Here is a 22,862-nt window from a genome sequence, read left to right on the forward strand (position 1 = left end):
TTAGGCATAATGACATAAAACACCCTCAACGTTTATTAAAAGTATCATTTTCCCCCTATTCTTTTTGGGGCATTTCAATCCCTAAAGAATTATTTTGGGGCAAAACTCTGTATATGAAAACCATTCGTCAACTATCGTTCAACGTATCTTGTTGATTAAACAGAGCTGACATGGCTTAAGATGCTGATGTGGCTTATCTATGTGGGTTAGAATGATGGCGTGACAATTTGTCAAGTCAAAAAAATAAAAATAAAAATTAAAATAAAATAATATTTTATTTCGTATATTTCCTTTTATTAATTACAACTAATCAAAAAAGCGTGTAATCGGGGAGTTAACCACTTAGCCACCAGGCCAAGTTAACTTCTATGTTGTGTTTTGGGAAAATATGTTATATATCATTTACTTTTCTATGACTTTATCCAATGAATTGTATTTTAAATTCCATCATCTTCACTTAGATTTATGACCGTGAACGGAGAAGAAAGCTAGCGAGGAGATGAAAGTGAAGGTGAAGATGGAGGAGAGGAGAAGAAAGAGAAGAATAGATCAGCTAGAGCGATAAAAAGGTTTAGTCAGATTTATAAAAGAGTGGAAGGGGAGAAGCTAAGTGTAGACGGAGGAATTTGAAATACAATTCGTTGGATAAAGCCATAGAAAAGTAAGTTATATATAATATATTTTTCCAAAATACGGCATAAAAGTTAACTTGACTGGTGGTTAAAGGGTTAACATGCATCATTTTAACCTACATGGACATACCATGTAAGCATTTTTGTCCACGTGGATCTACTTAGTCAATAAGATGCGTTCATCGTTAGTTGACTAAATGTTTTTATCTACGGGAGATTCTTTTTCCCCAAAATGAAACATTAGAGTTAAAATATCTAAAAAAAATAGAAGTCAAAATGACACTTTTACCAAATGTTGGGGGTGTTTTATGTTATTATGCCTTATTTTTAGTTAATTATTAATATGGATGAAATTTATGGATTTTATTTAATTTTAAATTCAATATCCGATACACACCTAACAAGCTTTACTTTGCTACTACGAAATGTAATGGATTGTTTCCTAGAGTTGATGGCGAAGTTTCCCATTTAAAACAAATTAGGGAAATTTGCCAAAAGTTAGTTGAGGTTGGGCACATAAAACCAAAGGAATAAAAGTTGGTGTTTAGGCAGTGGTTGTTTTTTCTCGTAACTTTTGCTCTATTTCACAGAGATCGCAACTAGCGAACTTGCCAATATAGATCTGTTTCCATTGCAATGTTTTCAAATTTTACTTAGTACTTGTAAAATATATACAATTCACGTTTGGATCTTTTTCGCAATTAAGGCAACCTTTTTGCCCTTTTAATAGTGCCTTACCCATCACCACAAGTCATTAAAAAATTTATTTTAAAAATTTATTTTTAATACTTTTTTTTCAAAGGAAAATAAATTTAAAAACTTGGAATCCAACCATCATTTCTCATACACCTATTTTAAAAACTCATTGGGTCAAATTTGAAAACTCAGTTCAATCTGAAAATCTTTTTGCACAGAATAATGAAATATGTTAGCCAATTGGATAGTTAAGAAATGCTTTTTAAGAAACCATCATCCAACTTCACACGTATATTTTGTGCATAAAAAAGTCAAATTTAAAGCTGCTTAATTAGTTTAAAATTTTGAAAAATTTTAAATTTAATTAAGCAGGACAATGCCAAGATGTTAATATTGGTGCAAGAGCAAAGGATAATGAGAGTAGGACGAAAGTCCTGGCTGGAGGTGTTCCTACCTTGTGATAATGACTTCCCAATTTCAAAGTCAACGGCTATGATCTCTCTTCAGGGCACAATGAATGCCCACCCGCTTATCATCTTCCAGAAAAGAAAATTCAACTTTTAACTGCTATTTTTTTTGTCAATAATTACTTCTTATGGTTAATAGCAGATTTTATTATTCTTGATATTTTAAATTTAAACTTCAATTAGTTTATAGATTTATACATAATGTTCACTGAAAATATAAATTATGAATTTGGTGAGTAACTTTAGAGGTAAAAATAGTAGTATTCTCCTTTAAGGGTCTCAAATTCGGATAATTGCGTCTGCATGATTTGTGTACGATTATTGTAAATTGATTAAGAAATTCTAAACAGATATTACCTTATAATCACATTAGACTAATAAAATCGATAGATTCTTTAAATATGAACGACTAAATTTATTGAATTGTTTTAAATTAAAAAATCAATTTGATAAAATGAATAAATTTTAAGGACTAAAATTATTATACATCAAATAATATCACTATTCAATATAATATTTAACTATCAGTGATATATTTATAATAATATTATAATTAAATAATTAAATTATAATTTTTAAAAATGTTATAACTGAAAATGTGTTGTACTTCACCCTAAATAATTCACTAAATATTAATCGCAAGAAAAAAATTATTGACGTAGATTTTAATTTTAGTATATTAAATATTGAATTTAGGACAAGAAGTAAAATGTCTAACCACCAGATCATAACTGAAAATTCAACATATAAATGTTGAACCCAGGACATGTGTATTATTCAACATTAAATTCAATGACAAAAATATTTTCGCCTTCTCACTCTTGTAGTTGAAAGTGCCCAACCAAATAATTTCTAAGTCTAAGGTTTGAGAGTTAGTATTTCAACGAAATGAAAAACAACTCAAGAGTAAGTACATTTCATGATTGAGTCGCTATTTTTTATTTTCATATTCTTTTAAATCATAGATTTTATATCTATAATCCTGTTTGGGAACCAAGAAAGACAAGGGGGAAAACAAGAAAATGAGCAAAAGTCACAACTGTCGTTTTGAATGTCAAAATAAATTTCTTATTCTCAATCAATAAATAAAGGAAATACGTAGTAAAGAGAAGTAATGGTCGATTTCACAGGGACTTAGAAAATTATAAATTTATGTCTGATTTATTTATGCAAGGCGTGAAACAGTAAAAATGGGGGGGTTTGATAAGAAAATATTAAAATAATAAAATTGATTAAATAAGTAAAAGCAATTAAAGTAAAAATAAAAAGATGAAGATTGTGAATAAATACTGTAAAAGTAGCCTCAAGCTTTGCTTTGACTTAATTTCCTTATGATCATCGAATAAGGTTTTCTCTTCGGGATTCACGTCGGTTACTTTGTCTACAAGGGCTATCCCCGTGACTATCTTGTATACAGAATACCCAAGGCAATATTTGATTCCGGCTTCGGTAACTGATTCTAACAACATCAATTGTCGTAGATCAATTACTGTTTAAGTTCATGGCGTCCGACTCAGATTGTTGCTTCGATAACCGTCAATTACGATCTCAATTCCCTCTTGGCGAAGCTATCTCGCCAAGTGTGTTCCCAAGAAGTCGAATTGCTTTCTATAAGCCGAATCTTCCTCCCACAGATTAAATCGCAACAACCTCTTGACCAAAGTAAATCTTTGATTTTGAAAACTATTTTGATTTTGAAAAATAAGCGCAGAGATTGAAAGAGATATTCTGAAGATATTAAGGGTCTGTTTCAATTCTCCCGATGAAATTGAGTCATCGCGACAACTCTCGGCTCATGAAAAGTTTAGCTAAGCATGACAAAAGTCATACTTAGCATTTTGAAAACAAAGCTTGAAAAGTAAACGAAAAATGAAAAGAACTTGAAAAGTAAAAAGAGAAAACTTTTATAAAAACTAGAGATAAAAGAAGATTGTAATATGAATGATGAGTTTAGGCTTATCCCAAGTGGGTATTTATAGTCTCTCAAAGCCTAAAGGATAAACAAAGAAAACAAATAAAATAATCCTAAAGATAATTATTTTTTAATTTAAATTTAAACTTAAACTAGTCTTTTAATGCAACTCTGCTCGTCAATCTTCCAGAAGGCGTGCAGAGGAAGTCTTCTAGAAACCGTCGCTGACTAGACCTTCTAGAAACTGTCACGTCAGACCGCGTCATGCCCATGTCTCCAGCCGTGACCAAATAATAATAAAAAAATGCAGAATGCACCCGTTTTGTCACTAATTCTGGAAAGTAAGGACCTGCACGAAAACAAATATAACACGACCAATTTAGCAGTAATAATTCGTCAAAACCACAGAAATAATGAGCAAATATTAACGATTCTGAACACTCATCAAATTCCCCCTCACTTATCTCATGCTTGTCCTCAAGTATGATTAATCAAACTAGTCAAAAATTTCATTTACCGTTCTTTGTCAAGTTTCACATTCAGGGAAAGCAAGGTAGAGACCACAATAACTATTCAAGTTAAGAAATCAATCAATTGAACATCACCAATTGGAACAAGTCAAGTGCAATTGTAATATCCATTCATTCATTAATCTCAATGCTCATAACTCAACACCTTACCGGGATTCACTCAAATCACTCAATGTGTTTGGGGGTAAAGAAACGCTTAATGTCAGAATCGACACGATATTACCATAAGCCTGCAAGTAAATCAAATCTCCACTACTAATAAGAACAAGATGCATAAATCAAAGGGTCTTTTATTGGTTGTAACGGGGCTTAGGTAAAGGTGGGGAAAAAGGCTAAATATATGACTAAATATTCAAGGCAAGGAACTAACAAATGATAATCTCAAATCCATTAAAACATTAAGCACACCAAGAATAAAAGACTAATTGTCAAACAAAAAAATGCATTTGATTTTTTTTTCTTTTTTTTCACACTTTTGTTGTTTTGTTTTCCAATTTTTTTCATGTCTTTTTTTTCTCTTTTTTTTCGAACAACATTTTTTTTTCTTTTTTTCGAACTGCTATTTTTTTTTTTGCATTCAACATTTTTTTTTCAATGTAGCATACAATTGTAAAATTATTCACTTGCCCTGAAAAAGGTAGAAAAGAGGGATAAAACAAAAAGGCCCGGGTTTATAAATGTGGTGAAAACAAAGAAGCGGAAATAGACTCAAAAGTGTTTAACTAAGGGGAAAAATGCATGGGTAGGCTATTTAGTGGGGAAACGGGATGATTAATCCTAAGGTTCCCAAATCATTTTTAAGCATCATGTTCATGTGTAATCTCGACAGTATTCAACATGTAGGTTCTAGAATATCAATGCCAAATTCGACACACTCAATCAAACAAAATGTGAGTGAAAATGATATGCTCGTAAAGGCTCAAATCTCACCAGATTGTTTCATGCATTGAGCTAATCACATTTCAACCGACAAAGGCATGGAATATCACAAAAGCACCAACTTATCACAATTCATGTTATTCACTATCAAGAACATCCTAACCTAAACAATTATGTGTTCCCAAACAAGCATAGCATTCCAAAAATTTTCAACAAGACAAAGATAATTAATGAAATTTCCGACAAATCCAACCAACACATATAGCATCGAAACATAAACATAAGCAAAAGGGAAATTCAATCCTACAATCTACTCCTCCTCACTTAAAGCATTTTGTCTCAAAACGGAAAATTAAAGTGCAAAAGAAGGAATAGAGTACTCCCCGATTTTAATGTCGACCACGGCCTAAGCCGCGATGAGAGGCACCAGAACGTAGGTAGGAGAGAATCTCAGTGATATTCGTCTCGATGGAGTGGACGCGGTCGTAGACTTCATCCATTTGAGTTTGCATACTGGGGGTGGCGATGGAATGGAGTCGGAATCATGGGTAACTCGACAAACACCGTCGCGTTTGAGCGGCGACGTCCTCCAAAGACGGTGTGAGGAGGAGCGTTGGTTTTATCGGGTCGGTTTCGCGTGCGCACCATAGCGGGAAAGGAAAAAGAGGGTGGTCGTGAAGACATTGAAGTGAGTAAAAGTCTTTGTGTGTTTTAGCCGTCGGTGGTGAGAAGGAAAAGGCGTGCCTTTGGGGGGGTGATCAAGTTGGAGAAGATAAAAGGGGGGAAGTTTATTTGATTTGGGTTTAACTTGATGTTGCCGTGCGTGGGAGGAGAGGTTGAGTATTAGTCAAAATGGTTTTATTTTTTTAATGATAAAGTGTTTGAAAATTGAAAAAGATGGATAAATGGTGATAGGGTGAGGTCCACAAAAATATCAAAAGGGGGAAGGGGATAAGGTGGGGCAACAGAATCGAACTAGGGGAAAAAAATATTTGGGCTTCGCCAACGTGCGTCGAGCTCCCCTTAGGTTCTGCTAACGTGCGCCGTTATTGAAACGGTGCTCACAAGCTACTCCTTGTTTTTTTTTGCTCGATCGTGTACTGCACTGTAAGTTCCGAGTGTAGAACTGTTCGAATGGAAATTTTGCAATTCTTCATCGTTTAAGTTCGAATAAAAATATTTGATTCCTGTAAAATAAAAATAAAAATTAAATTAAGCATGCTTGATCGAATAAAAATAAAAAGTAAAAATAAAAATTTAACAGAAAAACAATGGGTTGCCTCCCATAAAACGCTTTTGTTTAACGTCGTTAGCTCGACGACCTGATTCAGACTACAGGTTCTTCTAAGTCGAGATCTTCAATTAAACAAACTTCGCTATTCGCATAATACGGTAAAATCCTGTGTCCATTTACTTTAAACCGAGTTCCCGAATTATCTTCAATTTCGACTGCCCCATTAGGAAATATTTCAGTTACCGTATAAGGTCCGTTCCATTTTGATCGAAGTTTATCTGCAAAAAGTTTTAATTTTGAGTTAAAAAGAAGAACTTTTTGTCCGATAGAAAAAGATTTAGAAACAATTTTTTGATCATGGAATTATTTTGTTTTGTCCTTATATATCTTGGCGTTGTCGTAAGCATCTCTCCGGATTTCTTCAAGCTCTTGTATATGTAACTTTCGTGTTTCGCCAACCGCTTCTAACTCCATATTGCACTGTTTTACGGCCCAATATGCCTTGTGTTCTAGCTCGACAGGTAAATTGCACGGCTTACCGAACACAAGGCGATATGGCGACATGCCGATAGGTCCTTTATATACAGTTCAATAAGCCCACAAAGCGTCAATTAATTTCAAGCTCCAATCCTTGCGATTTGGCTTAACTATTTTCTCAAGAATCATCTTTATTTCTCGGTTTGAAATTTCTTCTTGTCCGTTCGTTTGCGGATGATAAGCCGTGCCAATTCTATGATTCACTCCATATTTTTTCATAAGCACATCAATTACTCAATTAATGAAGTGTGTGCCGCGGTCACTTATTATCGCTCTCGGAGTACCAAACCTAGAAAAAATACAATTCTTTAGAAATTGAACAGTAGTTTTCGCATCGTTGTTTCGAGTGTCTTTAGCCTCTAACCACTTCGAAACATAATCAACCGCAAGAATTATATAACAATTTCCAAAAGAATAAACAAATGGACCCATGTAGTCAAGTCCCCAAACATCAAATATTTCGCATATATATATAGGGTTAAGGGGAATTTTGTTTCTTCGACTCAAATTACCTGCACGTTGACAATTATCACAAGACTTACAAAATAAGTAAGCATCAAGAAAAATACGAGGCCAAAAGAATCCACGTTCCAAGATTTTATGAGCAGTTCACTTTGGTCCAAAGTGCCCACCACATGAATAAGAATGACAAAAATTTAAAATTGAGCTTACCTCGCTTTCAGGAACACATCGTCTAATTACATGGTCTGAACAATGCTTCCAAAGATACATATCATCCCAAATGAAGAAACGAGATTCTCTTTTAATACGGTTTACTTCAGCTCTCGTTAAATCAGATGGTAATTTACCTGAAGCTAAGTAATTGACTATACCTGCGAGCCAAGGTATTGACATTTGCGCCATCATCAAGCCCTCCTCCGGGAATTCTTCACGAATGGGAAGATCAACTGTAGTGATTGGAAGCCGACTTAAGTGATCGGCTACTAAGTTCTCACATCCTTTCTTGTCTTTGATTTCCAAATCAAACTCTTGGAGGAGTAAGATCCAACAGATTAGTCATGGTTTTGCCTCTTTTTTACTGAGCAAGTACTTCAAGGCTGCATGATCAGAGAAAACAATAACCTTAGTACCAAGAAGATATGATCTAAATTTATCTAATGCAAAAATAATAGCAAATAATTCTTTTTCGGTTGTTGAATAATTCCGTTGTGCAGAATCCAAGGTATGGGATGCATAAACGATAACGTGAGGTTCTTTCCCGATCTTTTGTCTGAGCATAGCCCCATCACTTCCATCCGAAGCATCACACATTACTTCGAAGGGGAAGTCCCAATTCGGTGGTTGGACTATAGGTGCCATAACCAACTTCTCCTTTAGTACATCGAATGATTCTTGGAATTGTTGGTCGAAATTGAAGGCTTTATCCTTATGTAATAGCTCGCATAATGGTTGCGCCACCTTAGAGAAATCCTTAATAAATCTACGGTAAAAACCTGCATGACCAAGGAAAGATAGAATTTCCCTCACCGTAGTGGGGTAAGGAAGTGAACGTATTATATCGGTCTACCGTAATTCCTTTAGATGAAACAATATGTCCTAGAATTAGAATTTTATTAACCATAAAGTGACACTTTTCATAATTCAGAACAAGGTTAAATTCTAGGCATCGACGCAACACATTTTTCAAGTTTAATAGACACTCATCGAATGAATAACTGTAAACAGTGAAGTCGCCCATGAAGACTTCAATACCTTTCTCAATAAGATCAGAAAAAATACTAATCATACACATTTGGAATGTGGCATGTGCATTGCAGAGTCCGAAAAGCATACGTCGGTAAGCGAATGTGCCGAATAGGCATGTGAATGTAGTATTTTCTTGATCTTCAGGTGCTACTGGAATCTGGAAGAAACCTGAAAATCCATCAAGACAACAATAGTGAGATTTACTGGCTAATCATTCTATCATCTGATCTATGAATGGAAGAGGAAAATGGTGTTTTCTAGTTACAAAATTCAACTTCCATTAATCGATGCAGACTCTCCATCCATTCTGAACTCGTGTTGGTACAAGTTCTCCTTCAGAATTTTCAATCACAGTAACTCCTATTTTTTTAGGAACTACATGTATCAGACTTACCCATTTGCTATCCGAAATTGGATATATAATATCTGTATCTAGGAGTTTTTGTATCTCATTTTTACCACTTCCATCATTGATGGATTTAGCCGACGTTGACCTTCACGTGTTGGTTTTGCGCCTTCTTTGGTTTTAATTTTAAGCATGCAAGTGGATGGAATCAACTCTTTTATATCAGCGATGGTCCATCCTATAGCCTCATTGTGTTGGCGCAAAACAGTGATTAAGTCTCTTTCCTCCTCATCGGAAAACTTTTTTGATATGATTACTAGTAGAGTGTTGTTTGCTCCGAGGAAGACGTATTTCAAATGATCAGACAACGGTTTTAGTTCAACTTCAGGTGCCTGCAAAATAGAAGGTAAGACTTTAGGCTTGGAAGAAATCAAATTCAATTCGGTATAATTAGAATTCACGTTTTCATCATGATCCTCTAGCTCCCTGCATATATCAAAGGAAAAATTAGTCCTTAAAAATTTATCAGTCAAAGAATCAATTAAATCGATAGAATTTAAACTTTCCACTTTATCAGGATATCTAATTGCCTTATAGACGTCAAATTTAACAATCCCACCGTCAAATTCCATAGTTAAAATTCCGCTTCTCATGTCAATTTTCGCGTGTGTAGTGCTTAGGAAAGGGCACCCCAGCAGGATATCAGAGGATGTGCTTGTGCGATCATTCTCTATATCGATTATATAAAAATCGGCGGGAAATATCAAGTCGTTTACCTCCACCAATACATTTTCTAAGAGTCCTTATGGATAGATCACTAACCTGTCGGCAAGCTGTATCGAGATCTTTGTATCCTTCCAAGGATTGTTAGTAACCATTTTATAAACAGATAGAGACATTACATTAATTGATGCGCCAAGATCACACATTGCTCATTTTATCTCAACCTTACCAATTTTACAAGGGAACGCGAACATACCTTGGTCTTTTAGGTTAGGTGGTAACCTCCATTGAAAAATGGCTGAGACGTTTGCTCCTAAATTCACTTTCCCGACCCCGGTAAGCTTCCTTTTAGTCGTACAGAGATCCTTTAAAAACTGGGCATACCTTGGAACCTTCCCAATAACCTCAAGGAGAGGTATGTTAACTTCCACCTTCCGAAGTACGTCTAATATTTCCTTTTCCTCAGTTTTTATCTTTTTTAACTAACCTTGATGGAAAAGGCGGTGGCACGTCGTAGGGAGATGGCGTCGAGTCGTCTATTTGTTCTTCGTTATTCTCTTTCTGGGACCTAGAATCATCAGTCTTTTTCTTCTTTTGGGTTGCTTCGTTTGATGGAATAGGCGGTGCCACTACTGTACCGCTTCGAAGAGTGATGGCTCTGACGTTCTCCCTCGGGTTTACTTTAGTTTGAGATGGAAGTTTACCTTGTGATTCCAAGTGACCTACGGTTTGAGCCAGTTGGCTCATCTGCTTGTCTATCTCTTGTAAGTGGGCTTCAGTATGATTCTAGAATTTTTTCTGGGAAAGTGTTAACCTCTCGACAATTGATTCTAATGATGACTTCTGCTATTGTTGCGGTAGTGGAGGTCTCACTTGATAGCCTTCATTCGGTCTCAGGTTCTGAGCATAACTGAAGTTCGGATGATCCCTCCATCCTGGGTTGTATGTATTACCGTAAGGATTATAAGCTCTTTGAGGAGGTCCCTGAAAATTCCCGACTGCATTGGCTTGAGCTGATGTGTCGTCTTGAATCAGTGGACAACCGTCTGTCGGATGATCAGGTAATGCACATATTCCACATAATCGATTTTGTCCTGTTTTTCCTGTAACAAGAGAGTTTACGACTTCAGTTAACTTATCTATTTTATTTTCTAAGGAAGATGAACTTATCTCATGAACCCTTCGAGAAGGTTCATTATTTGTGTGGAACTGTTGGCAATTTGTAGCCATCGTCGATATTAAGTTCCTAGCTTCAGTAGGAGTCATATTCACCAAGGCTCCGCCGCTGGCAGCGTCAATCATCTTCATTTGCAAGGGAGATAATCCTTCATAAAAGTGTTGAAGGAGTGTTTGCTCGACCCATGTTGTGGGCAACTAGAATATAATTTCTTAAACCGCGCCCAGTAGTCGTAAAGTGACTCTCCATCAAGCTGCTTGATTTCAAGTATTATCCTTCGTAGTTCACTTACTTTTGCCGTAGGGAAAAACCTATCAAGAAAAAGACGAGTCATTTAAGCCCATTTAGTTACAGATTTAGGAGGAAGATAAAATAACCACTCTTTAGCCGAATCGGCTAAGGAAAAAGGAAAAGCTGTAAGTTTTATTTGGTTCTCGGTTACTCCCTGTGGTCTCATGCTGGAACATACCATATGAAATTCCTTGAGATGTTTGTGTGGATCTTCGTTCGGCAATCCGCAGAATGTAGGGAAGAGATGAATATGACCGGTTTTCAACTGATACAGAGTTTCGCCTTGGGGAAAATCAATGCACTTAGGCCCTTGCTTAGTAGGTGCCATAGCTAACTCCCGAATAGTAAGATCGGCCATCGAATTTATATTACCTGAATTAGATTCTTCTTTTGGATTTGTTTCTTGTCTCCTTCTTTCCCAAAGCGTCTGTGCGTGGAGTCTCCTAGCTTTGGCTTCAATCTTCGGGTCGTACTCCACTAATGCTCCTGGATTAGACCTGGCCATATATCAAAAGCAAACAAAAATTAGTAACTTTGGCGAAGTCCCTGACAACGACGCCAATTTGACAATTATCATTTTGGATGTCAAAATAAATTCCTTATTATCAATAAATAAATAAAGGAAATACGTAGTAAAGAGAAGTAAAGGTCGATTCCACAGGGACTTACAAAATTATAAATTTATGTCTGATTTATTTATGCCAGACGTGAAACAGTAAAAATGGGGGGTTTGGTAAGAAAATATTAAAATAATAAAATTGATTAAATAAGTAAAAACAATTAAAGTAAAAATAAGAAGATGAAGATTGAGAATAAATACGGTAAAAGTAGCCTCAAGCTTTGCTTTGACTCAATTTCCTTATGATCATCGAATAAGGTTTTCTCTTCGGGATTCACGTCGGTTACTTTGTCTACAAGGGCTATCTCTATGACTCTATCTTTTATACCGAATACCCAAGGCAATCTTTGATTCCGGCTTCGATAATTGATTTTAACAACATCAATTGTCGTAGATCAATTACCGTTTAAGTTCATGGCATCCGACTCGGATTGTTGCTTCGATAACCGTCAATTCCGATCTCAATTCCCTCTTGGAGAAGCTATCTCACCAAGTGTATTCCCAGGAAGTCGAATTGCTTTCTATAAGCCGAATCTTCCTCCCACACATTAAATCGCAACAACCTCTTGACCAAAGTCAATCTTTGATTTTGAAAACTGTTTTGATTTTGAAAAATAAGCGCAGAGATTGAGAGAGATATTCCGAAGATATTAAGGGTCTGTTTCAATTCTCCCGATGGAATTGAGTTATCGCGACAACTCTCGGCTTATGAAAAGTTTAGCTAAGCATGACAAAAGTCATACTTAGCATTTTGAAAACAAAGCTTGAAAAATAAAAGAAAAATGAAAAGAACTTGAAAAGTAAAAAGAGAAAACTTTTATAAAAACTAGAGAGAAAAGAATATTATAATCCGAATGATGAGTTTAGGCTTACCCCAAGTGGGTATTTATAGCTTCTCAAAGCCTAAAGGATAAACAAAGAAAACAAATAAAATAATCCTAAAGATAATTGTTTTTTAATTTAAATTCAAACTTAAACTAGTCTCCTAATGCAACTATGCTCGTCAATCTTCCAGAAGGCATGCGGAGGAAGTCTTATAGAAACCGTCGCTGACTGGATCTTCTAAAAACTACCACGTCAGACCGTGTCATGCCCAGAGTCGTGCTCATGTCTCCAGCCGTGACCAAATAATAAAAAAAATGCAGAATGCGCCCGTTTTGTCACTAATTCTGGAAAGTAAGGACATGCACGAAAACAAATATAACACGACCAATTTAGTAGTAATAATTTCTCAAAACCGAAGAAATAACGAGCAAATATTAACGATTCTAAATACTCATAAAAAAGAATTAAAAGATATGTTCTTCAACTATCACGCATTTCTGGGGAAAAAATAGTAGTATACACAAGATTTAAAAACGAAGAATCAAACAACAAATAAAGATGATGAAGCATCATCATCGTCAGTACCTTTAATAATACTCATCTCCGTCTGATCTAATGATGGAGAAGAAGAAGATACACAATGGGTATCACCAGCTTTTATTGGACAAACACAAGGAATGGTTGTTGAAGAACAATCCTCAGAGGAAGACGACGAAGGAGAAGTGTAAAAGGATAAAGGGGAAGAAGGTGAACAGATATTATCAGATTTTGAATTAGAAACATTAATGGCGAGTCGAGCTACAAGCATATCAACGAAGGCAGCAACGATGTAGCCATGGTTGCATTTTCCATTGGCTCTCAAATACCAAAACAATAGTTGTTCAAGCCCTTCCCAATCTTTAAACCCCTCAGCTTCAACCATTTCTTCCATGGACACCCTGAAATCAGTGTACGGATCTGGAGACTCCATTGACAACACCACAGTACTGTCTTTAAAAGGCAACAACCCATCAACACCATCATCATCTTCTTCTTCCTTATTCCTTTTTGTTGCCTCTTCCATGATTGAACTGGTCTCTCCAGGCTCGAAAAACAGCCTATCTGACCTTAAACCTCGGATGACAGTCTCTAATGGAACAGTATCATCAGCAATGGAATCTAAGTAAGCTGAGGTGCTGTCGTCTGCTCTGAAAGAGAGAGTTCTGGGCTGGTGACAAGAAGGCAGCCATTGCCAAGAGGATTTATGTACGATGTTGCTGTGCTTGGCATTGGAAAGAAAAGAGAAGTTCATCTTCTTCCCCATGTTGATGTTTTGGTCTGGGTTATAGTAAGAGAATTATGATAAATAGAAACAAGAAAATGGAGGGTAGCCGAGGATGGGGTGTTTTTGAAATGGTTTAAAATATTGGAAGTTTGACGATATGTATAAGATGTGAATTGTTTTATTGTGTGGGCATTTATGGGTGAGTCAGACTGAGAGGTGGGAAAATTTTAAAGGAGTGGTGAATCAATTACGCAAGTTGGGTGTTATCAAAAAACAAAAAAGTATTCGAAGACGGAGAAGTTGAAAAATGACATAAGACAAAAGTAGTATTTAATGTTTGCATAAATGAATATTTTGAACTTTATTTTTTTTTAGTATTTTAATTCTTAGCCTTTTAAATTTTGGTTGAAAAACTTATGTTGGATGAAAATCGATAATCAACTAATGATCTATATATATTGTTAGTGTGAAATTTTTATATGAGTTTAATTAATGACGTGACATAGGTTACTTCATCACTTTAATGACATGATATATGATATGATAGTAATGAAGTGTATGTGAAAAATATCACATCGGTAACTTGTGTTAACAGTTAGTCAACTAATAGTTTTCACCCAACAAGAGTTATTTAAACCAAAAATTAAAATGTTAGGAGCTAAAATGCTCTAAAAGTATAAGAAGCAAAATCAACTTTTGAGCAAACTTTAGTTGTTAATTTTATCATGGGTAAAGTACACAAATGGTCCTTTAATTATAAGACATTTTTATTAAGTCCTCCAACTATTAAAAGTTATGAAATGATCATTCGAATATTTATATATTTGAAACTCATCCTTTTCTGCTAAAAAAAGATGGTCGTATGAGTTAGATGTTAATATGTTAATTGTAATATGATTAAATTATATTTTACTGATGTCTAGTGGAACTGTTGTTGCCAGGGATGTAAACGAGCCGAGTCGAGCTTGAGTAATGGTAAGCTCGACTCAACTCGTAAACTCAAAAATAAAACTGGACTTTGCTCGAAAACTAGCGAGCCTAAAAATTTCAAGCTCAACTCAAACTTGAAACCATGAATTGAAGCTCGAAATAAAAAAATTCTTAAACTTAACTCGATTGAAGCTCAAGCTCGAACTCGAACATAAATCTTAAATACATAAAAACCTTATACTGTATCTTTTGAAAATCAACATATAAATGTTAATATTATTAATAATTTATTTATAAAAAATCTTAATATATTATATTTTCAAATTACTCAAGAGCTTTTTGAGTCGAGCTCAAGTCAGGTCGAGTATTTATCAAGCAGTGAGTCGATCTCATATAGCCCACGATCTGTCTTGTCTCATTTACAGCCCTAGTCGTTGCTCTCAAGCATTGACTCGACGACATAATGTTCTAAGCATTGGTTCGATGTCATAATATAAATGAAGAGTCAATCCACAAAATATAGCTCAAATAGTTATAAGATAAGATTTTATCATATCCTAGTGTCGACACCGTTTTTCGCCCGGGCGGGGAAAGACCGATACCGTTTTCCCGGTGGAGTCGCCAAGTTGTCGACACCGTTTTTCGCCCGGGCGGGGAAAGACCGATACCGACACGGGGGTTTTCTGTTTGAAAATCGTTTCAAAATGTGAGGAGTCGCCACCAATCATTTAAGGTGCAATTGGAACAATGTAAAAACCGGGTGATTTTAATAAAATATTTTATTTTAATAAAATACCGAGTTTTAGAGTCTGTGAAAAATCTATAAATCATGTTCGGGAGTCGGAAGCGCCCAAATATTGGTACCTAGTTTATTACCCTATATTTAAAAGCAGAAATTTTGAGTTTGGTCTTTATTTAATTTAAAAATCATTAAGGATGCAAAGTTGAAAAGGGTATTCATTTATCGAGGCCGATAGCATTCGCCCCCGAGAGTAAACGCGAGAGATCAACTATTGTGCCTAATAACCGTATATTGCCTCATTTTTAGAAAATGATGCAATTTTGAAAAGGATGTCGACTTATTTAGGGAATCACCAGTAGTCACCCCTGAGCATGATCGCGAGATACATACTATTAATTCCTTAATAAGTGAACAATACGATCAAGCAAAACTTTATTTGTCCTAATTATACTAAAACTAAATTAAGGTTTTTTCTAACTTACAGTGATAAATTATGAAAATTAAAGAACCTAGGGGCTTAAATCTAAAAACTTAGGCTCTAATATTAATCCTATTTGATTTTAATCGATTATTGAGTCGAATAACCGAAATGGTCCCTCGAGCTTTTAAGCGAGAGTCACTTCAAATTATCCCCTAAATTAAGAGACTAATTTAAAATCTAAGTTAAAATGGAGGCTCTATTTAACATGTTAATTATGTCAATATTACGAGTCCAATTTAAGTTCAGACACTAAAAAGATCAAGGTCTAAAATACCGAGTTCTAAAAGATCTAAAAGTTTGGGACCTAAATTAATAATTTCTAAAGTTAAGGGGTAATTAAAGACCTAATTATTATCTAAATTATTAAATAGAATTTTAGAAAATATTAATTATTAATTAATTTTTAATCGAACAATTGATTCGAGTATTAAGGCGAATAATGCGAAAAATCGACTCAAATTGTTCCCTAAGTAAACTATAGTGTCATCCTAATTTCTAATTTTGATTCGAATATTAATATAATTTAAAAAATAAGTCTAGAATAATTGAAATTATGAAACAAGTCAAAATAGTAATAAACTTAACAATAATTAAAATAATTAAAACAATAAATAATAAAAATAGTAAAACAACCAAAATATAAAAAAAAAATATAAACTAAAACATATATAAGGACCTAATTATAATAATAATATAATTATATTGACTAAAATGCAATAAAATAAAAACAACTAGTAAATAAATAGGAAATAAACAATGATCGAAATGCAAAAATTAAAATTACAATAGTTAAATCAAAAACTAACAGCGACTAAATTGAAATGAAACAAAATTGAGTAATAAAATTAAAATAAATTAAAAATGAAAGGTCCAGTGACCAAAGTGTAAAAACACGACTAAATTTAAAGGACTAAAATAGTGAATTTACCAGATAATTAAAGCATGCATAACAAATTGGCGTAATATCAATTTTGGTCCTTACATGTACCATAACATAAAAACACGGCAAAGTTACTAGCCTTTAAGATGCAATTTACCCATTATTTTTCCATATATATATCAAACTTAGGCTTTTTTCTTTCATTTGAGCTAAAAACACAAAAATAAAAGGGGAGAGTTCGGTCGGCCGCCTCGCCTTCCCCCCGGTTGCCATGCGGCCATCGTTCCGGCCGCCACATACGGTAGTCGGAATCTCCAAACTTTCCCAAAATAGCCTAAATGTTCGGATCTAGACCCCTAAACCTAGATCTAAGGCTAAATCTCCCAAAAACAACCCTAATCAAGCCACAACCGTTCGATTTTCACACTCCGGCCACCGGAGAAGGTGCATTGGCTCTCTTCCATTAACTCCTTTCTAAGGTAAACTCTATTCTCTCTCTTGGTTTTTTATTTTCGCATGCAATTTTTTTACATCATTCGAATACTAAAAAATAAGTAATAATACCTTAAAAAGCTCTTTTTTATTTCTTTGTTGTAGATCTGGAAAACTCCCCTCATTACAATTTTGTCCGGGTTTTTTATAGCCCGATTCTTACATTTTTCTTTGCTTTTTCTTTTCTTTTTACTTTTTTTTCTGAAACAAAATGAGTAGAGTAAAAAATAAATTGAAATCATTGTGTTTGCATTGGATCCAGTTGTCTGTTGGTGGAGAAATCGGTGATAGTGCCAGAATGGGGCCGGTTTGATCTGGACCATTGCATGGGTCCAGATCGAACGGTGTTAGGGGGCGTCGGTAGCATCCAAGAGAAAATTTGAGGTAGCAAGGTGAGTCGGGTTGAATTGGCTGGGCCTCAGGTCAGGTTGGTTTGGGTTTGGTAATGTTTGTAATGGGCTTGTAATTGGGTTGCATTGGGTTTGTAATAATAATAATATTAATATGGATGAAAAAAATATGATTACAACTGCCTCTCTTTGCTCATTGTTTTGGAACAGGAATGAAGCAAAGAATAAAACACCATTTTTTTAGATCAAACTGTTCTTCTTGATGCGAGTTCTTCTCATTATGAACTCTTTGCTGGGGATGTCAATCCACTTCTTTCTATGATGGAAACAAACATACTATCGGTGCTGATCTAACTCATTCTGTGATAGAATCAAGCAAAAAGTTGAGCAAGTTCTTCTCATTATGAACTTTCTCTTCTAAGATGAGTTCTTCTTATTATGAACTCTATACTAAAAATGTTGATCCAAGGCCGAACAAGTTCTTCTCATTATGAACTCTCCACTGTGAATGTTGATCCAAGGTCGAACAAGTTCTTCTCATTATGAACTTCTTCTCCCTCTTTGGACGAGTTCTTCTCATTATGAACTCTCCACTGAGAATGTTAAGCCAAGGTCGAACAAGTTCTTCTCATTATGAACTTCTTCTCTCTCGTTGGATGAGTTCTTCTCATTATGAACTCTCCACTGAGAATGTTAAGCCAAGGTTGAGCAAGTTCTTCTCATTATGAACTTCTTCTCCCTCGTTGGATGAGTTCTTCTCATGATGAACTCTCTATTTGAAATATTGATCCCTCAAGCGAGGCGTCACTGATTCGAAATACCGTGAATCAAGTGATAGGTCGAACAAGCTTTTCTCATTATGAACTTCTTCTCCCCCTGTCGAATAAGTTATTTTCATTATGAACTCTCAATTTGAAATATTGATCAGTTCATATTCTCTTTGAAAAGTTTTAAACCTGCAAAAGATTATTATATGTCAGTGATTTAGTATTAAAGTACCAGAAAGTATTGACCTTTTGGTCTTCAAATTTGCTGTAATCCATGAAAATATGGACTAATTCTTTGCGGAAGTTATGAAATGAATCTTTCGTTGACTCTTTGAGTTCCTGTCACATTTTCAAAACTTTATGTAAGTGTATGCATATGCTCCTATTCAATGAATGTATGAGTATGCATGGTGTGTTTTTTTGGGTTTTAGAGTCTCGTAAGCCTTTGTTTTCCTATTTTTATCTCTGTCGAATCCCTATCTTTGTCGACTTTTTGTTTGATCTGTAATTCTTCTCATTATTTTCTGTGTTACTCGGGTTGTTGTCATTTCTTGTTTGTCCCTTTCGTCAACCCTTTACTTTAATTAGTGCAAATATCGACCAAATGGATGGCCTTGGATTCCCAGTATTTTACAGGTCAATCAAAAGTAATACCGAGAAATTTTTGGAATTTGTATTATGCTAGGTTACTTGTGGCACGCCTAAAAGAATGAGTTGAAGATTAAAATGATACTCATGAAATTTATTGAAAAAAGAGAAGTTTTATACAAAGTCATGGCAATCAACAATATTGAACAAAGACTCTGGAAACATAGTAGTATATATCCCAATGAATTCTAGCACAATTGTTCCTAAACCATTTGATTTGACACCCTGAGGTGGTCCTCTTTTTGGGAGATCACAATGCGATAAATTTGTTTACAGAAGTGAAGTCCTTTATGAAGTACTAGTCTCTCGAGGTCCATATCAAAATGTATTTGAGCCCCCTTTCTGGTTTTTAACTCAAATCCTCCTTTGGTTTCAAGGCGCCCTCTTTTTTTTTTGTTTTCTTCTCATGCGTAGCATTTCTTGACAGAGTCTGAATTTATAGGATTTTTCAGTACTCTTCCGTCCATCTCCACCAAAATTAAAGCTCCTCTAGAGAAGGCACTTTTGACAGCATAGGGCCCCTCCCAATTAGGCATCCATTTTCCGCGAAAATCCTTCTGGATTGGCAAAATCTTTTTTAATACTAGATCTCCCTCTTTGAACTCTCTTGGGTGTACCTTTTTTTCGTGGGATCTTATCATCCTCTTTTGATACATTTGCTCATGACATATAGCTTTCAGTCTTTTCTCTTCAATAAGATTCAACTGATCAAGGCGAGGCTGGATCCACTCTGCTTCCTCCAATTCCACTTCTTTTAAGACTCAAAGTGATGGGATTTCAACCTCAATAGGTACGACAGTCTCTGTTCCATAAACCATAGAGAAAGGTGTTGCCCCGGTCGGTGTACACACTGTCGTTCTATATCCATATAGGGCAAATGGTAACTTCTCGTGCCAATCTCTATAAGTTTTTGTAAGCTTTCAGCGTGATTGCCCCAATGACGTCCATGCCCCACATAGAGAACGGTCAGGGTGAGCTCATGACATATAAAGGTGATGATGATGCCTTAATTTTATCTGTATATATCTGGCATTTATGGCATCTTCTCACATAATTGACGTAATTTGTATGCATCGTGACCCAATAGTACCCATATCTCATGATTTTTCTTGCCATGGACAAATCATTTGCAAGCGTTTCACATATCCCCCCATGCACCTCTTCCATCACATTCTTTGCTTCTTTGGCAGTTACACATCTCAGTAAAACGTGGTGACTGCACCTTCTGTATAAAATTTCCCAATCAAGGAGGTATTCGACCGCTATTCTTCTGATTATTTTCTTATAAATTTCAGATGCACCGGGGGGATATGTTTGGTATCTCATATACTGCATAATATCGTGGTACCATGGATGGCCATCTATTTCTTCTTCTATGTGACATCAGTGAGCCAGGGACTCATATATTTGTATCCTTATGGGCATCATGTCTATTCTCTTATTAGCTTTAAACATTGCTGCTAAGGTAGCTAATGTGTATGCCATTTGTTTTTCCTCTCGTGGGAGGTATTTGAACGTGACATCCTCAAATTCTTTTAGTAATTTGAGGACTAAATTTCTGTATGCGACTAGCTTCAAGTCTTTCGTCTCTAATTCCCCCCTTAGTTTGTATACCACTAGCGTGAAATCTCCGCATACTTTGAGCGTTTTGATCTTTCTTTCAATGACCGCTTTTAACCCCATAATGCAAGCTTCGTATTTGTCCATGTTATTGGTGCAAAAGAAATCTAATCTTCTTGTGAAAGAATAGTAAATCTCATTTTGGGAAATCAACACTGTCCCAATTCCATTTCCTAAAGCGTTAGAGGCACCATCAAAGTATAAAGTCCAAGATTTGTTGCCTTCGGAGCTCTCCTCCTCGGTAGAAATGCACATTAAATCTTCATCTAGGAAATTGAAGTTCAAAGACTTATAGTCCTCTGAGGCACGACTTGTAAGAAAGTCGACTATAACGCTCCCTTTTATTTCATTTTGACTCACATAGACTATATCGAACTCGGATAACAATATCTGCCACCTAGTCAATCTTCCAGTCAAAGTAGGGGACTCCATCAAAAATTTCAACAGATCCATCCTCAATATTAACCATGTAGTATGGTATAACATGTACTGCCTGAGTCTTCGGGTAGTACAAACTAAGGCACAACACAACTTTTGAATCGATGGGTATCGAGTCTCGCAATCGGTAAACTTCTTACTCAAGTAATAAATGACTTTCTTTTCTTCCTGATTCATGATGTTGCCCTAGTACATAACCCATTGAATTCTCAAAAATGTTAAGTAGAGAGAATTAATGGTCTGCCAAGTACTGGTGATATTAATACGGGGGCATAGGACAAGTACTTTTGGATAACTTCCAAAGCCTAATGGAATTCTTCATTCTATACCTCATGTCGTAACCGGTTTTTGCCCGGGCACGAATATTTTACTTGGCGGGAAAATTAAAATGAATAAATAAATGATTTTGATTTAAAAAAAATATTTTGGGAGTCTTCATTGACCTTTTTGGGTTAGGTATGTCAAATACCTAAAAACAATGTTTTAAAAACGTTTTTAAGAAAACATAACTTATAAGATAAACTAATCTGCGAATAACCAAAAATTTTTAATAAAAAATGATTCGTGGTCGGTTATGTTTAGGGAAGGATAGGCACCCCTATAACGCCCAAAATTAGTACTTATTAATTATAAATTGTCTCTATTTTTGGAAATTTAAAAATATATTTAATTCATAATCCTGTTTTTCAAATTTATTAGTATAATTTTAAAAAATATTATTTTTTATAAATATATATATATATATATATTATTTTTATAAATAAGATATTTATTTACTTAGAAATATCATAAAAGAACTTCTAGTTTCTTTAAGACATCACATTTCTTTAATATTAAAAAATAAATAAATATTAAAATATGATTATTTTTTCCTAAAAGTAATTTATATAAAATTAAATGTATAAATAGGATTTTTATTTAATAAAAAAATAAAATAAATAAATAAATATTATTTATTATATATATATATATTTATATGACTAAATAATAATAATAATAATTAAATATATTGAAAATAAACATATAAAATTACAATATAACTAAACAGTGAATAAAATAAATAAAATTAAAACTATAGTACTAAAATGAAAGTATTTAAAATTAGTGATTAACTTATAATATATTAAAATTAAATACCCTAATTCATAATTAATTATTTAATATTACAATGGCTAAATATGCTATTTTTCCTATTATTAATTTAGGGACTAAAATAAATATATATCAAATTCGAATATAAAATTAAAATAAATTAAAACATGCTTTCGGGATTAAAATATTAATTAATGAAATTAAAGGACTAAATCTATTATTTTACCTAAAATCTACATAGTTACGTTAGTGACTAAATTATAAAGAAATAAAAATTAAAAGATCGAATTATAAAGATCTAAGTTTGATTTCAGTGACTAAAATATAAAATTACAGATTTGTAATGGCCACGGGTATAGTTTACTTGTTTAAAATTACACCCATACCCCTCCCCAAAACGGCGTCATTTGGGAAGAGGTATTTAAACCCCTTATGGCCGGCCCTTTGGGCCATCTCCCACATTTTCTCATTTCTCATTCTCTCTCTAGCTGAGAGAGATGAGAACTCTCTGTCCTCTCTCTATATTACCCTCGTCAGAGGGAAACTGGTCGTCGACCGGCAACCGTATGTCATCGTCGACCCC

General features: G+C 34.6%; 2 protein-coding genes across 2 annotated transcripts; both read right to left on the reverse strand.

Annotated features, from left to right (window-relative positions):
* Positions 1–13,105: 13,105 nt before the first annotated feature.
* Positions 13,106–13,907, reverse strand: LOC120135486 (transcription repressor OFP15-like). Its single transcript, XM_039151762.1, has 2 exons — positions 13,230–13,907; positions 13,106–13,190 (listed from the first exon to the last, which is right to left on the reverse strand). Exons 1-2 carry the CDS (start codon positions 13,876–13,878, stop codon positions 13,117–13,119), a joined length of 723 nt encoding a protein of 240 aa, XP_039007693.1. The 5' UTR covers positions 13,879–13,907; the 3' UTR covers positions 13,106–13,116.
* A 6,605-nt stretch (positions 13,908–20,512) lies between these two features.
* LOC120135628 lies at positions 20,513–21,202 on the reverse strand. The gene has a single exon (XM_039151875.1). It carries the CDS (start codon positions 21,200–21,202, stop codon positions 20,513–20,515), a length of 690 nt encoding a protein of 229 aa, XP_039007806.1.
* Positions 21,203–22,862: the final 1,660 nt, after the last annotated feature.

The sequence above is a fragment of the Hibiscus syriacus genome, unplaced genomic scaffold, assembly GCF_006381635.1.
Source record: "Hibiscus syriacus cultivar Baekdansim isolate YM2019G1 unplaced genomic scaffold, ASM638163v2 tig00110610_pilon, whole genome shotgun sequence".
NCBI classification, from domain to species: domain Eukaryota; kingdom Viridiplantae; phylum Streptophyta; class Magnoliopsida; order Malvales; family Malvaceae; genus Hibiscus; species Hibiscus syriacus.